Raw genomic sequence first — 16848 nt, 5'->3', positions numbered from 1 at the left:
CGATGCCATCATCTCAAATCAGGTCTGGGTCTGGTTCTACTTGGGTCCAAACCAAACCTGACCCTTTGACACACCCAGCTTCAACCTTGTGGCATGAACTCACTTGTTGTGGGTTTCAAACCTGAAATGTCCCTTCACCTTGGTGACATTCAGAGACTGGCCCTACATATGAGCTGTTGGCTCGCTATTGGATCATCATAATTGATCTGGATCTAGATTAAAAAATTTAAGCAGTAAGTCCAAGCTCGAATCTGGATTTAAAATATATCCAGTGAAGTAGATTTTAATCCAGATCCAAGTTTTGTGTGGTACAATTGGATATGGAAATAACATGTTGAAAACGAGCGTTTTATATGTGAAAGGTACAAATGGATTAGTCTTGAGCTGAGTCTGAATGCAGATTTCACCATAAGAAAAGTCTATCCATATTTAAGTTAAAATCTTAAGTCCAAAGCCAAATATAAGATATCAGATTCAGAAAAGTCTGACCAAATCCGATCCATCTGTCCTAATACTGATTTTGGAGGTGCCTTTGATAAAAAGTTTTCATTACATGAACGTGGCAGAAGTAGGCTGTCAGGACTTGATTTTCGAAATCATGCCTGGGCAAGAAATCAACCCTTGTCCATCCTTGGGAAAGATCATGACTGCATTTAGAATCTTTAGATTAAGCCAACAGAAATTTGGAATTTTCAATTTGCTTGTGCCCAAATGTTGAGCTCTTATAGCCTTTCTTGGAGTAGTCGTTAAGGAGTTGTAACTTCCCATAACCCACTAATTAAGCTTTCAAAAAGAAGCTCACTTAGTTCATGTGTGAGACCCTATGGTCATAGGAGAACTGGATCTAGTTCTCATACTGAATCCATTTTTTGGATCCAACACTTGACCCTTCCTAGGGGTGGCCATCCGGCCGGGTGCCGGGTGCTAGGTGCTACCCACCCATATGGGTTTGGGCTCGGGCTGCATTTTGCAGCCTAGGCCCGAATGAAGTCAAGCAAAGCCTGGCCCGATTAGATACGCGGGCTCTAGTAATTTACACAGAGCCTGACAAGCCTGTCCCGTTAACTGGGCAGGACCTAAAAGGTCTGAATCCAACTCTAGTTCGAGTATAACTAACTAGTGTTGAGCTCGGGCCAAGAGATGGGTAGGGCTTGTTGGCCCCCATGTAGAACCATTTTTTATTTTTTTTGAGATTTCAGTGTTCAAATTATGTGGATTAAGTAAGAGGCCTAGCTTTGAGGGATTCAGTTGGGGAAGTCCACCAATCCTCAAATTGCTTGACATCTTTTTTTAATATTTACATGAAAAAACTGGCCTCAGGATCAGAGACCTAGCTGTGCTGACTTGGCTTGCTGAAATTAGGGTCCTTGTAAAACTTCATGGGCTTACCCCTTGCCCTCAGGGAGTTGCAGCTTGCACAAGGGGTGGCACCCATGGGATTTGAACCTAGGGCACCTTATTAGTGACCTACCGTCCCACTAAGCCAAACTCCTTTGGGGCCGTAACCCTACCACTTGAAAGTAACTGAAGCTTGTTTTTTTCCCCATTATACACTTGAAAAAACAAGATCAGGCCACCACTTTTAAAATTATCTCCCTTGCCCACTAAGGACTGCTTAACTTCAGGAGTCGGGAACAGGTGCAATCACATGGCACAAAATATGTGCGTTAAGCACCTGATTACCCTCCATCAAGCCTTGGGCCCACAACTGACAGGTCTATCCCCAAGATGAAAGGTGATCAGGTGCTTGATGCACAAATATTTGTGCAATCTATTGCACCTGATCTTTTCGCCAACTTCAGCCTTTGCGGCAAAGAGCGCACACGTGGGTTTCAAATTCACGACATCAATTTGTCCATTAAAGCAGTGTTGTCAGTATCGGTGAAAATCCATCCGATACTGACCTGAATCGGCTATTTTTTAATAAATATAAAAATTAACTTAAAATCAGTTTTTAATATTATTTTATTAGATTTAACATGTGTCACTTTCTGATTGACACATAATATTTTTTTTAATTATTTTTTGGCCGATTCAGAATTGGTATAGGCCAATTCACCTGAATCGTTGGCCAAACGATACAGGTTCAATTCCGATACTGACAACATTGTTCACAAGTCGCCCTTACCAGACAGGAGAAACCGTCGTGGTCTGTGCTTATATGAATCTATTAAGTCAAGAAAGAGTAAAATTAATTTTTGGGTCAGTTAGTAAGTGCACTCAGTACACCCAATCTGTAAAATAGACTCGTCCAGCTGAAAGCAAAGCCTACTTCATAAGCATGAGTGAGCTCATTATCAAGCCCAACCGAGCTGAGTTGCGACCAGGCAGGTCCACTTAGCAGCCCTAATCATGGCATGTTTTTTTATTATGCCCCCTAAACTTGATTAAAGTGAGGCTTCAATAATGAGGATGTTCACTTGAATTTATAAAGCCCTAACCTGCTCAAACTTTGGCCTCCGTACCGTTGGATGTAGAACCATGTCCAGACCTCATATAGTAGATCCTAATTGAACTACATGGACCTTACCAATAATGAGGATGTTTTTTTTTTTTTGCATATGAATGTTAAAAATAAGATCCGAATAATATTCAGGCTCAATCGAGATAGGACATTTTCTGAATTTGGATATATATCTCGATTGGTGCCTTCACTCGAATTTAAATTCGGGTCTGGATCAAATCAAATTCAATTCATTTGCATTCTTACATATAAACCCTTGCTTTCGACCTTTTTTATTGGATATTAACTTTTCACATTCCCTTCTAGATTCAACTGTAGTACACTGATCATTCTTTTGGATTTAGATTCGGGCTCATGTCTGGATTCGGATCTACAATTATTCGGCCTGTATTCGAGCAGCTTGCACCATTGGTTGATGCTTTATGGGTCTGACTGGACTCTGGATGCTGGTCAAATAGTAGTTTTGCGTAGCATCTGAAGAATGTTTTCGTAATTTTCTCCAACAAAATGGAGGGTTAATTTATTAAATAAAAAAATATTTCAAAAAAGGGAGAGAGAAAAGTATTTACGAAAAAATGGGGAAAATCTCTCTCTCTCTCTCTCTCTCTCTCTCTCTCTCTCTCTCTCTCTCTCTCGAAGGTCATCTCGGTGCCACCAACCACGGGTTTTTCCAGATTTTGTTCCATGAGGACTGTTTGTTGGAATGTTAGGGGCTTAAATTGTCCCACTAAACGCCTGTTTCTGGCTAATTGGGTTAGGGAGCAAAAGCCCGACCTTCTTGCTTTATGTGAAACTAAAATGGAGGTCATCTCGCTCGTGGTCGTTTCTAGCATCTGGCAGGGAGCTGACTATTTCTATAAGCCAGCGGTAAATCATGCAGGCGGTATCCTTATCTTGGGAAAGCAGTCTTTAAATTTATCGCAGCTGGATGTGGGTCTTTTCTCTTTGTCTGTTGCTTTCAATTTGCAGGCAGTTGATAGAAGAGTAGTGGTTTCTGTTGTTTATGGTCCTAATCTCGCCGCCATGAGGCCCGCTTTTTGGGATGATTTGGATAGGGTTGTCGTTTCCAACACGGATTGTCACCTTCTTATGGGGGATTTCAATTGTTTGTTATCTATCCATGACTCTAATAACCTCGTAATTTCCAATCCCACTATGTGAGGTTTCCAAGACTTTGTTCACCGTCATTTTCTCTACCCTATTCCTTTAATCGGGGAGCGCTTCTCTTGGTCGAATATGCGGTCCCGTTCGTGCTGTAGGGTCCTTGATAGGGTCTTTGTCACACCTAATTTATTGGACCTCATTCCCGACGTTAAGTGTGTGTTGTTTGCTCCCTCTATCTCGGATCATGGGCAGATCATCACTCATTGGGGAGATGGCTTTCAACCCACTAGGAGCTTTGCGTTTGAAGAATGGTGGCTTCAGGAGCCAGATTTTCTCACGGTTGTTACTAATTCTTGGAACAAAACTGTTGATGTGCATTGGGCCGCGCTACGTGTTCAAAATAAGCTTTCTCGTCTAGCTAAGGATATCAAAGCTTGGCTTCATAGTCGTAAGGTGGAGAAATTTCAGCAAATAGCCGCATGGGATCAAGAGATTTCTGAGTTGTATCAGTCTATGTCTTCTTCTGACTCTCTTTCTGATTTGCAACTTCTCAATCTTCAGGCCAGGTCCTTAGAATTAACCATGCTCTTGAAAAACTGGAGGATCAAAGAGGAAATTCGTTGGAAGCAAAGGTCTAGGGTGAAATGGCTTGCGGCTGGTGATGGCAACACTAAATTTTTTCACTCATATGCTTCCCATCGTCATAGGAGGAAGGTTGTTCCTTCTATCTCCATTGAGGGGGTCTCTTATCTCAATCAGCACGTTAATCCGGCAGTCTCGCTATACTTTAAGGACTTATATCCTGCTTCGTTAACTGCGGAGGGTGTCTTTGGTAATTTCCTAGTTGGCTCAATTCAGCTTGAGCAAGCCAGATATATGCAAAGAAGGTTCTCTGAAGATGAGATTTTTTCGGCCATTAAGGATTTGTCGGGTTGGAAAGCGCCTGGCATTGACGGGTTTCATGTCGACTTTTTTAGAATCTTTTGGGACTGTGTTAAATCAGACGTGGTGAGTATGTTCGATGAGTTTCATCGTAACTCCAGACTGCCTTATCATTTGCATGTTGTTATTATTTCGCTCATTCCGAAAGATGATGAGGCCAATGATATTTCTCGATTCCGACCTATCTCAGTTATGAGTGCTCTCTATCGGATGTTTGCCAAAGTTTTGGCGAATAGGTTGAAATCGGTGGCTAACCAGATTTTTTCAGACTCTCAGTTCGCCTTTATCCGTAATAAGAGGGTCCAGAACTCATTCATCATGGCATTCGAGGTGGTCCATTCCTTGCAGCATAGCGGTCAACCTTACTTTGTCCTTAAATTAGACTTTCATAAAGCTTTTGACTCTGTGCATTGGTCATTCTTATTTCAAATGTTAGCAAATTTCGGTATTGGTCGTCGTTTTTTTGGTTGGGTGAGAGAGCTGGTCTCAAATGCCCAGGCCATGTTAAATATCAATGGTATTAGAGGAGACCGGTTCAAGCTAGGAAGGGGTCTGCGGCAAGGGTGCCCCCTATCACCTTTGTTGTTCAATGCAGTTGCTGAGGGTCTTGTGGTCTTGCTAAAGCGGGCTGTTGTATCGGGTTTCATTGATCCTTTGCAGGTTTCCGACTTTCTGGTTCATATTCTTACTTATGCTGATGATATGATCATTTTTTGTCGTGCAAATGTTCAACAGATGCTCAGGTTCAAGCTTATCATTCAGTTCTTTCTCTCAATGTCTGGGCTTTCTCTAAATGAGACCAAATGCTCTATTACCATGTTCAATGTTAATGCCAATATGCTTGCAGCTGGAAAGAGAATTTTTAATTGCACTACTTCTGACTTGCCTATTATGTACCTTGGCTTGTCGTTACAAGTGAAGCCTCTATCTTCTGCGGCTTGGGCTCCGACGCTTCAAAAAGTGAAGCGCAAATTGCTTTCGTGGCAGTCATCTTATCTCTCTAGCGCTGGACATCTAACCTTAGTCAGACATGTTCTTTCAACTATTCCAGAATTTTTCATGTCTCTGTTTATGATGCCTGTGGGAGTAGAGAAGCAGCTGACGCGCTTGCTGGCAGGCTTTCTTTGGTCTGGGTGTAAACTCACAGGTAAGCGTCACTTGATTGGTTGGCGTTCAGTGGTTCTACCTCGGCGTATGGGTGGTTTAGGCATCCCGGTGCCCAGACTGCGAAGCATTGTTCTTGTCGCCAAGCAATGTTGGTTGGCCCACCAACCGGATAACCCTTGTGCTAGTTTTCTTCTTGCTAAATATGGGGATCCAACTCTTATTCCGGTTCGTCTGGGAACCCGAGGTTTGGCGCTCTCGCACTTGCGTAAATCGTGGTTGAGGGCTTTAGCCTGCTTTAGAGACCATTTTGAGGTCTCCGGAAATTTTGGTCAGTGGTTGCAGTGGGCGTTGGCACCAAGCGGAGAGTTTCTCACCAAAAAAGTCTATAGATCGTTGCTACCGCCAGGGGCTGATTGGTTGCCCGAGGATGTGCTTTGGGCGAAGGGTCCTTCCCCCCGTTCGCGAGTCCTGGCTTGGTTAATTTTGCACGATAGGATCCAGACCCAGTAATTTAGAAATTGGGCATTCAACTCCCTAGTTGGTGCGTGCTTTGTCAAGCTGCAGAAGAGTCTATGTTTCACTTGTTCTGGTCTTGCCCAATATTTATGGAAATCTTTTGTAGGACCTGGAGGCATCCGGAAATATTTGTTAAGGAGAAGTCATTTGCGCTAGATCTGATCTTGGGGCCGGTTTGTATTAGGCGCAGCAAGAGGTGGAGGTTCATCTGGCGGACGTGGTTGCTTACCTCTTGGTGGTTTGTTTGGATGGCGCGTAACGATGCTCATTTTTGTCATATTCGAGTTAACATTCAAAACCTGGTGCATAAAATTTTGGTAGATGTTTATGTGATCTTGCGTATGCATCTTAGTGATCTTCCACTCCCTCCTGCTAATGCTAACTATCCTTTGTCGCAATCTGGGCACGCGGCTATGGCGTGAGCTCATTTTATCTGTCTAATGTTCTTTTCTCTTGTGCTTTCTTTTGTTTTGGCTTTTGTTCTTGTTCAGTTCATAGGTTCAACATTTTGTTGATCTTCATGAGTGGTAATGTTGAATTACTTTCGGCTCTCTCTCTCTCTACAATCCAAGAAAACCATCCAATTTCTGTTTCCCAAATGTAAGACTCTCTCTCTCTCTCATATTTTTTTTTATCTGTGGATATAAATCTGATAATTTGATGGATGCCCATCTTGCAACTATAAACCCGGATTCTTATTACTTTGATCGTTTTTCCTTGCTTAATCGGTCCTTCATGTGTGAAAATCCCCATGACCCACTTCTTAGATTTTCGTGATTCTGAGCATGTTTTTGATGATTAAGGTTTCCTTTTCCCTTCTTGGGGTTCAAAATCTGATTTTTACACTTTGTGTATCGGGTATTTTGAGGTCTTCCGTTGGCTTCACAACCCAGATTCTTTCTGTTTGTGTTATTAGGCTTTCTTGATGGTGGCTGAAATTTCTATGTGATGATTTTTATCATTATCTGTTGCAGAAATTAGTAGATTTCCTTTTTCCCCTTTTGGTTTCCTTTAAAAACTGCTCCTTTTATGGCCATTTCAGACCTATTCTTTTGATAGGATAGTTACACAATTACATCTCTCTATAGATTGGTTTTTGACATTTTAGATGTTTATCAGATTAAGGCTGCTTCAGTTAGGGATAGTTCTTTGTGAACCATGTCTTAGATTTATTTGTGGGTATTGCCAAATTTACAATTCTCGTGTGTGATCTGTACTCTGCTGTAATCAATCCTGCATGTGGGCAACTCTGTGTCAGTGACCAGTGTATATTTGATTCATGGTTTAACAGTTGGCCACTGTTGCAGTGCATGTGAAAGAACTCAATCGGATGAATCTAGGTATCGTCAATTTTAGGCCTTTTCTATAATGAATTCTTCATTCTGGTGATCCGGTCTCACTGACTAGTGTACGCGTTAGCTCATGGCTTAACTCTTGAAGCCCTTTGCAGTGTGGGTCAAAACATCAATTGGATGAGCTGAGCTTGAAATTAGATCTTGTGGTGTTTCTTCTAAACGGACGAGCGGAGTCGGATGGATCATCTTAGACGTTGGGGTTTCCCCGGGCAATCAGTGAATGGAAATCCAATGTTGAAGTCGTTGGCTGGTGGTGCAGTCCTAGACAGTTCAGTTACCGTTGCAGAGCGCATGGCTGCAGTCATGCTAAATGGGGCTTTTGCTGAACGAAGAGCTTCAGTTACTGAAGCTCAAGCTGGCACATCATCTATGGGATTCCCCGGTCACCACCCTTGGTCTGTGATTCCACCTAACATGAATTCAGCCCATGTTCCCGAGGAAAACCCTGATATCGGTGTTGAAGAAATTAATGCATGACGTGTTTGGACTACCATCACAGGAAGTAGATAATGGTAATAACAATACAAAACAAGGAAAAAGTAGGAAGCCAAGAGCTTCAACAAAGACATCTAACAACTCTGCGCCAAAGGCTTTAAAGCCAAAGCAGGTGAAGAAGAAGGAATCTTTATCTACCAACAAAGAGAGTGGTTCTACGCCACCCGAGAATTCTGATAAAAAGAACCTTGACATTGCTATTAATGGGGCAACTTATGACATCTCAAGTATCCCGGTTTCAGTTTGCTCTTGCACTGGTGTCCTTCACCAGTGTTATAGATGGGGGAGCTGGTGGATGGCAGTCTTCATGTTGCACTACAAGCGTGTCAGTTTATCCTTTGCCACTGAGGCATACAAGACCGGGAGCACGTATAGCTGGAAGAAAGATGAGCAATGAGGCATATAGGAAAGTATTAGAGAAAGTAGCAGCTGAAGGCCATGATTTCTCTACTGCGGTTGACTTGAAAAATTATTGGGCCAAACATGGTACAAACAAATTTGTTACAATCAGGTAGACGCTGATGCTTTTTCTTTTTTACTGTTAATATCATTTCATGCTTTTCTTTTGAACATGACTCTCTGCTCACTGTACCTTTTGCATGTTTAACAAACATGCTGTAAATTAAGTGTGGAATTTAAGTCCAGTATCTTGTCATTTCATTTCATTTCTTTGGCTTCTGAATGTTGATCAGAACTATTTAGAAAATGAAAATTACTTCTTACATAGTCAGATCTATTTCTGTTTTTAGGTACAACAGCTGCATTTTTCACTTTTGATAGATTATTTGTGTCATGGTTTAGGGATGGATTGCACATGAGGCCATTGGAGAATAACTTATATTTTTCTGTACAACCCCACATGTAGCATCAGTTCATAATTGTCTCATGATCTTGTGCACTTTCCTCTTTATAAAATGCTTCCCAATCCTGCTTGTACACGAATTTCACGTCCAAAGAGGTGGAAATCTCACTACTTTTTATGTGGACTTTGATCAAACATGCATTGCATTAATCCATGATGGTAAATCCTTTGTCCGTCTGTGTACTTTTGTAGGTTAGTCTTTGCATCCACAAATTTATGCGTATAGCCTCAGGGCAATGGTTTGTGTGTATTAACATTAATTTAGAATTCAAATTCAGTAATGGCACTTCTGCCAATAACCTGTGTGATGGTGATTCTTCACTGTCTTGGTGTTAGCATGTTAACAAATGCTTTGGATATGAAATACCTCGATTACTAGCATTAGTGCTATTTAGCATTTGAACATTGTTGAACTGCTCTCTCTCTCTCTCTCAAGGACGATCCACATGCAATGCATGTTATGGAATTGTTGACTTGTATGGAATATATACATGCTCACTGTGGAATTTGATGAACATGCAAAACCAATGATCGTTTCAATGATTTTTTTTCAAAAATGATAATAAATACTATCAGTATCCCAAATGGGGGGATTTACATGCTCTGTGGATTTCTCCATGAAAACCATTATTTCAGGTGCATTACTGAAGGGTCATGAAATGAAAAAATTTCTAGTATACATGATTGGTTTTGTTTACTCTGTTGGACTCGTGCATCTTCTATTTGTTCTCTTCATCTCCTGTGATGACTTGCAAACCTGTGCTAGTTCTATCCTGGTTATGTCACGCAGATACTCTGTTTTAACTTCCATTCCGAATCCCTTCCCCTTATATATTAGTTATACTTGATTCATAAAAATGGTTGGATCCCTGTATCCATGTGACAGATTCTTGGCCTGGTTGGACGTTTTCAATTTTGAAGAAACATTTGAGTGTTATCAAGCAACTCGAACCAAGTTGCGACGGCATTTGTCTTGCAATGGAAACACGCCATTAGTGAAAACAAAATGTTCAAGCACACCCTTCCAATGAGAACAAATGTTTTGCTGCCACCCTGCATTCTGTGTATGTGCCATCCCCCAGCTTGGCTATCAAAATAGAGATGAAAAGGTTAGGTTCAGATTTTGTAGCAAAATTTATTTCGGGTCACAATATCTGCTCTTTCCCCTCTAGGCTTTAGCTATTAAGTGCAAATTTGGATTCAAAGTTGAATTAACAAAAGAATGAATCGTGTAATGCAGCCTCGTTTTTCTTTTTGTTTTTTTCAATACATTGAATTCATTCGAACACCTTATGTTGAGCATTGTAGTAACAGATTGTATTGAAGAGTGCAAACGGGATGTATCTCCTGTCAAACTTGCATTAGTGGTTGATAAAAGGACCGTGAGGCCTCCCTCTCATCTGGTAGGGACGACTCATGAATGTTTCTAGGGCTTATGAATAGGGGTGTCAACAGGTCGGGTTCGGTTCGGATCCAGGTAAAACCAGACCCAGACATGATTTGAGATGCTGGTATCGTGTTTGTGTTTGGACTCAGATCCAATCGGACTCACCATAAGAAAAAACCATACCCAAATCCTATAAGGGTTACATGAACCAGATCCAGATCATACTCTTAACAATTTTTATCCTTTTTACATTGAAAATTTGCAGATCTTAGTCAAAACTCGGGTCAGGTCTGGGTCTCGTATGAAATTTAAAAAACCATACTCGGCTCTATATATTAATCGACTCTTAAGTTCAACCTGGATTCTAATCAGACCTTATTTATCACCAAACCCTAACCCTATAGGGTTGGTATGGTTCGGGTCTGGGTCAAACCTGATCCATTGACACCCCTACCTATAAATTAGGCCCTGTGTATATAATATATATTATATATAATATACATTATATTTTATATATAATACAATAGGCTTGATCCATTAGCTAGTCCCGAGTTCCAAGTTCCGACTAAGATCTGCAATTTTTCAATGTAAAAAAGATTCAAAAAATTTATTTTACTGGGTACGATCTGGGTCTAGTTCATATAATTCTTATAGGATCCAGGTATGGTTTCTCTTATGGTAAGTTGGATTGGACCCAGTAACATCTCAAATCAAATCTGGGTTTGGTCTCACCTGGGTCCAATTCAAACCTGACCCGTTGATACCCCTACTTTCAATGTAAGTCATCATTTACTTTATTGATGTACTTTCATGAACTTTTTCTATGATGTTTTAAATTTTTTTTAAAGAAGTCCAGAACGATTCAAATTGATTCTGAATCGACCGATTCTCTTGATTATTTTAAAAATGATTCAGTTTAGACACTGATTCTAACATTGATAAAAAGAGGAAGTTGTTAAAAATAGATACTAATATTAGTTTTGGCTGCGCCAAATGGGTTTGGCATTGTGGGATGGAACCTAGGCCGCTGGGCTGGTGGTCTAGGTTCAAATCTCATGAGCCTCACCCCTTACGCAAGCTGAAGTGTGGTGACTCCCTAAGTGCAAGGAGTAAGCACACAGAGTTTTAAGTTGCCAAAACAGCGACCGTAAGTATGGCAGCCAAAGCCAATACAGCTAGGTCTCTGATCCTGGGGTTGGTTTCTCCGTGTAAATATAAAAAAAATGCTATTAGTTTTGGCCGTTTATATCTTGACCATGAGGTCAAGATAAAATCCAACAGGAATGATGGGGAGCTGCAAACTCATGATTTTCAGAGGCCCCAACGTTGGAAATGTGAATACATTTGATCTTGTCCTATATTACACCAATTCTGCATACATCACGTGAAGTACACATAAAAGGCTCTAATAACAAGAACCCACATTCAACCAAAAATGAATAAAGCTAATCCAAATTAGACTTTGCTAGCTTGTAATGGAGCTGCTGCCTTGCTGGTGAGTATTTGTTCATAGAGGTCCCTTATTTTCAAGCCAATAATGGTCTGGAAGAGACCAGTTCCATTGTTGCTTCCTGGGAACTCGGCATGCTTCAGCATTTGCTGCGTAACTTCACCGTAGAATTTGGCAGAGATGTTGCTCAGATGACTCTCAACGTAGATCAGTTCATCTAATCTATCAAATTGGCCATCCATTTCCAATACAGAGACCTGAAAGAAAAGTACCCAAATTACTATATGTGAACATTTTTCAATCAAGCAGGAAAGTTGGCTGTCTTTTCTTGGAAACAAACATTGGCACAATTTCTGTTAGAAGGTGAAGGAAACCTTCCTTGGAGAATCTCTCTCTCTCTCTCTCTCTCTCTCTCTCATACACACACGCACGCGCGCACACACCTACAAATCTACATGGACCATTAAACACAGCTGAAGAAGGAAGCCGGCCTTGGAAATGATTCACACACACATACACAGCAAGTCTTCTACATGGACCATTAAACACAGCTGAAGAAGGAAGCCGGCCTTGGAAATGATTCACACACACACACACACAGCAAGTCTTCTACATGCACCATTAAATGCAATCGAAGAAGGAAGCTTTCTTGGAAATGATTCACACATGCGCACAGACATACACGTACACACAGCACATGCACACGCACAGCCACACACACATGCAGAGAATCTACATGAAACATGAGATCTTGGTAGAATTTTGTCTACTGATCTATAATGATCTGATGCAGTGGCGAGCTCAAAGAGATGAAAATTTAGATAAGGTACCAAAGTGATGAGGGCCTAAACATGTTATACCTCATTGGAGAAGTAAGTGTCTGGTCCATAGAAGAATTTGATGCCTGGGTATGAGCAGGTCAACTTTCTCCCACAGGGTATCCATGAAATAGTGGAGCCTTCATCGAAAAGGTAAACAGGGCTGAAGTATTTCACTCCCTCTTTCATTATCAACTTCACTCTCAAGATCTTCCCTTCGTTGTCGCCAGGAATAAGTTGTGTCGGCAAAACCTCAATCACTGCATCAGCATATTGCTTCTGCGTGTCTGCATGATTGACATGGTGAAACCAATTAGTTCTGATACTTAAACAACACAACAGGTGACACAAATGCATCAAATTGTTGTTGTAATTCAGTGAAATGGCTACCGATATACGCATCAAAGTCTGGTTTTCTTGCTTCAATGCTAGCTTTAATACTCTCAAGACTGTGCCCACGCTCTGCCATGTCTCTCTGTAATGTTTAAACCAGTGCAAATGCATTAACTCGCAATGATAAATTTCTTTCCTGCTATATCCTTCTTTTGTTTACAAACCTGAATTTTCCATGCAAATTTGACCTCATTGCTGATATCCAAGTAGATACTGAAGTCAAGAAGTTCCCTTACACGAGGATCATACCTGAGAATCAGTAAATACCATTATCGAATAAGTACCTAAGAAAACATTCTTAAGTTTTTGGTGCTAACAATCTTAGACAATCATGCAGGTCTCAGATAATTTGATAGCCGAGTCATTCAGTATGCATGCCTTCCATTAATGGAATTAGTGAAATACATAGCACAAGCCAATATTGAGCTGTAAGTCAGATAGATATGAAGCATGTGTTTCTTCTATCTGATAGTTGCATGTAATCATATAAGAGGAAGCATGATACGGTAAAATATTTCAACAATTTCAAGTGAGAGAACTCTGAATAGAAATTTTTAACCCAACAAAAGATCCCATAAAATTGGACTCAACATTTTTATACAGTGAATTCTAACATGATGGAAGAAATACAAAGTTTCAGTCTCATGTGATTGTGATAGACAAAATAAAAAAGTGTTTTTTCCAAAAAGAGAGTTCAGAAATGAACATCCACCTGCATAATAGCACTGAAAATATTTCACAGAAGGTATAATTCAGGAACAAGTAATGAAACCATTTTCATAACATCAGCAGTACACTACATATCAAGCGCACAATTAAAAGTCGATAAATTTTGAAAAAAAATCCTATTTTTATCAAACAATTCTCAAGCAATATGAACGTGTCAAAATTGAACAATTTAGAGGAGCCATCAACTTATATTTGATAATAGATTGGAGATCTGCTCCACACGACTATTTATTCCTGTTAGTAGAAAGGATTTCTTTTAATAGGATCCACCAATATAGGAGATAGTGAAACTCATGAGTAACTTTATTCCTAAAAGAAATATATAACTAATAATTAATTTCACTAAACTAGACTGACTGAAAAAGAAGAAAAGCAGCTAGAAAGGCAAACACAAGCAAAGTAGGAACCTTGCTCCCATAAATGCAGTCCTTAAACAGCGGAAGCATAGTCATAAATTCATGATAGGTCAGTAAACACACCAACCTCAAGAAACTGACCATACTGACTATCTTAGCTCAAAAGAAAGATAGCAAGCTATACAGAATATATAAGGAGAAAAAAAAGAATAGCTTAAAGAAGTCATTTGAAAAAATTCAGAAGCGCTCTAAAAATTAAGAAGACCCAAAAATGTAATAGAAACAAGTTGGGAGAGCACTAACATTGGATGAAGCCCTTCAATGACCAGAATCTTGGGAGCCTGAATGACCTCAGGAGGGTCTAGAAGACCAGTGACATGATTATAGATTGGTTTCTCCACAGTAATCCCTTCTTTTAGTTTCTTCACCTGCTCATACATGAGATCAAAATTGTTGGCTCTTGGGTCCAGTGCAGTCACCGCTTTCTCCTTCCTCCCTTTCCTATCCAAAGAATGATAATCATCCAAACAGATGACAGTAGTTGTGTCACTGATCAAGGTGTTGGAGTCCGGGTTTCCTCCCTTCGGTGGCTCAGCTGTCCCTCCAAAGACACTGGTCAGCCTCCTCATAAATGTGCTCTTCCCACAGCCTGAATCTGCTGCCAACCCAATGACCACAGTCTTTGCTTCTTCAGCAGAGCATGAGATCTCAGAGAACCCACTGAACCTCCTTGTTCTCTTTGTGCTGCTGTAGAAGAAGACATGGCTCTCATGCCTGTGAATGGTTTGGCGAAAACCCAAGTGGGTTTTTGTTGGAGTGGTGGAAATTGAGTAGACTGTTGTGCAAGAAGCCATCTATTCTTCTTCTTCTGCTCAAAAGGGTTTCTCTACCTCTTTCTTAGTTTATCTAAATTGGGTCTCTTCCAAATCTGGAAGAGCACATTCAAAGGTGACAGTAGAGGGCAGGGAAATGGTGTCTTTCTTTTAACTATATACAAAAGAAGAAGCAACAAATCTTGTGTGGCTGATAGATAGGATTAAAATAAAAATAACTTCAGATTTTGGGTGAAGAAGAATGGTTTTAGATTAGATGATAGATAATACACCCCTTATTTATCTGATAGATGAAACTTTAGAGGTGGCAATACTGAGGAAGGACATAGTTAAGAGGAAACGTGGGGCGCTGTCTTTGGTAAAAAAATTTGCTTTGTCAGCTTGTTGAAGAGTGATTAATGTAAATTAATGATGACTAGGCTGTATGGTCAAGCTTGGTTGAGCTGTGGATAAAGAGCTCTGCCACGTGGCAGGTGGAGGGTGGTTAGTTGGAGATGAGAAACATGAGGGGTGGAGGGGTGGAGGCTTTGGTCCAATTTGAATGATCCCAAGGATCAAGTTGGAAATTTCAACATTGTCAGGGAACCACATGCAGAAACCCCGCAATCCTCGTAGCTTTTAGCTTTCTCAAGTCTCCCCGACTGTGTCACTGTCACTACATACAGTACATGGCTTCCAGTTTGTGCCATTGAATGTCCACACCAATGTTGTCAAAATAGTATGGGCTATTGAATCGTTTCGCCAAGGATTCAGGTGAATCGGTCTATACCCTGATTCGGCTAAAAATAATTATAAAATACTTTGTGTCAATCAGAACATGGCACGTATTAAAATTGTTGAAATAATTTAAAAAAAAATAAAATTTTTTTACATTTCTTAAAAAATAGCTGATTCAGGTTAGTAGCATATCCGATTTGCACAGATACTGATAACTTTGGTTCACACAAAGAGGAGGGGGAGATTCGGTGATATTGTACACAACCGATTCAGTGGTTATATTCAATCTCCACCACACATCTCATATCAAGAAATTGTGGTCCCCACTATCACAGTCACCCAAGGGAAATGCACAGTTCTCGAGTGAGATGTGCGGTGGAGATTGAATATACACAATGATTGCTTATATACAATATGACCAGTTCTGCCCTCCACAATGACAAAACATGACAAACGAACGCACGTACAGGAGCAAACTGATGGAGATTGGAGAAGGTAAGCCTTGCTGGGTAACACCAAATGGTTCAATGCATTACTAGCACTAGCCCTTTCTTTGGGTTGGTTCTTTCATATGTTAGTGAAAGGTTCGACTGAGTGTTTGGGCATCATATTTAACATAACCAAGTTCATGAAAAATGTTATGGCAAAGTTCAGGAAATTGTTCATGTGTTCAGTGGGCCTTAAAAGAAGGATACATGGTTTGAAATGTCTAGACGGTGTAAGCAAAAGTATCATGACAAATGAAAATACATTAAATTTCACCAAAAGAGACTTCATCATGAACTTAGGGAAAGTTGGGGAATGTTACCAGTGGCCATGCAACCCTGGTTCGTTTGAAAAATCGTATTTAGAAATGGATTATCACAAACTAATGTGCAACCATCTGATCCAAATTCTAATTACCTGAACTTTGAACTTCGTGGGCTTACACCTTGCCCTCAGAAAGTTGACACCTCAGATTTCACAAGGGGTGACATCCATGAGCTTTGAACCTAGACCGCCTGCCTAGCAGCCTAGGCTCCATCCCACTACACCAAACCCCTTTGGGGCCAATTACGGCTATCTTAACAATACAGGCAATGCGCAGTCCACAAAATCATCTAAAGGGAAACTACCACCTATAACCTCCCTCTGACTCCTTGGCCAGACAAAGAGCACTTCAAGAGACCAAAACCCAACGACACCCGATCATTTTTAGATCAACACGCATTATGAAATTGTGTGTGAGAGAGGGTAAAAAACAAATAACCTCCTATAAGCATATCAAAAGCATATCCTTACAATCCAAATAAATCAGAAAGAAAATAGACCACCGTTGAG

The 16848-nt window shown here is 40.5% G+C and overlaps 1 protein-coding gene across 1 annotated transcript; it reads right to left on the bottom strand.

The window, feature by feature from the left end:
* Nucleotides 1-11558: 11558 nt before the first annotated feature.
* On the bottom strand, nt 11559-14991 carry LOC149822055 (phosphoribulokinase, chloroplastic-like). Its single transcript, XM_089981517.1, has 5 exons — nt 14282-14991; nt 13058-13142; nt 12891-12975; nt 12543-12787; nt 11559-11939 (listed from the first exon to the last, which is right to left on the bottom strand). The coding sequence occupies exons 1-5, from the start codon at nt 14830-14832 to the stop codon at nt 11688-11690; spliced, it is 1218 nt and encodes a 405-aa protein (XP_089837643.1). The 5' UTR covers nt 14833-14991; the 3' UTR covers nt 11559-11687.
* Nucleotides 14992-16848: the final 1857 nt, after the last annotated feature.

Source organism: Nuphar pumila, chromosome 11 (genome assembly GCF_984573655.1).
Source record: "Nuphar pumila chromosome 11, dmNupPumi1.hap1.1, whole genome shotgun sequence".
NCBI lineage: Eukaryota > Viridiplantae > Streptophyta > Magnoliopsida > Nymphaeales > Nymphaeaceae > Nuphar > Nuphar pumila.
The sequence above is the reverse complement of the archived record's forward strand: the minus strand, read 5'-3'. Positions and strand labels throughout refer to the sequence as shown.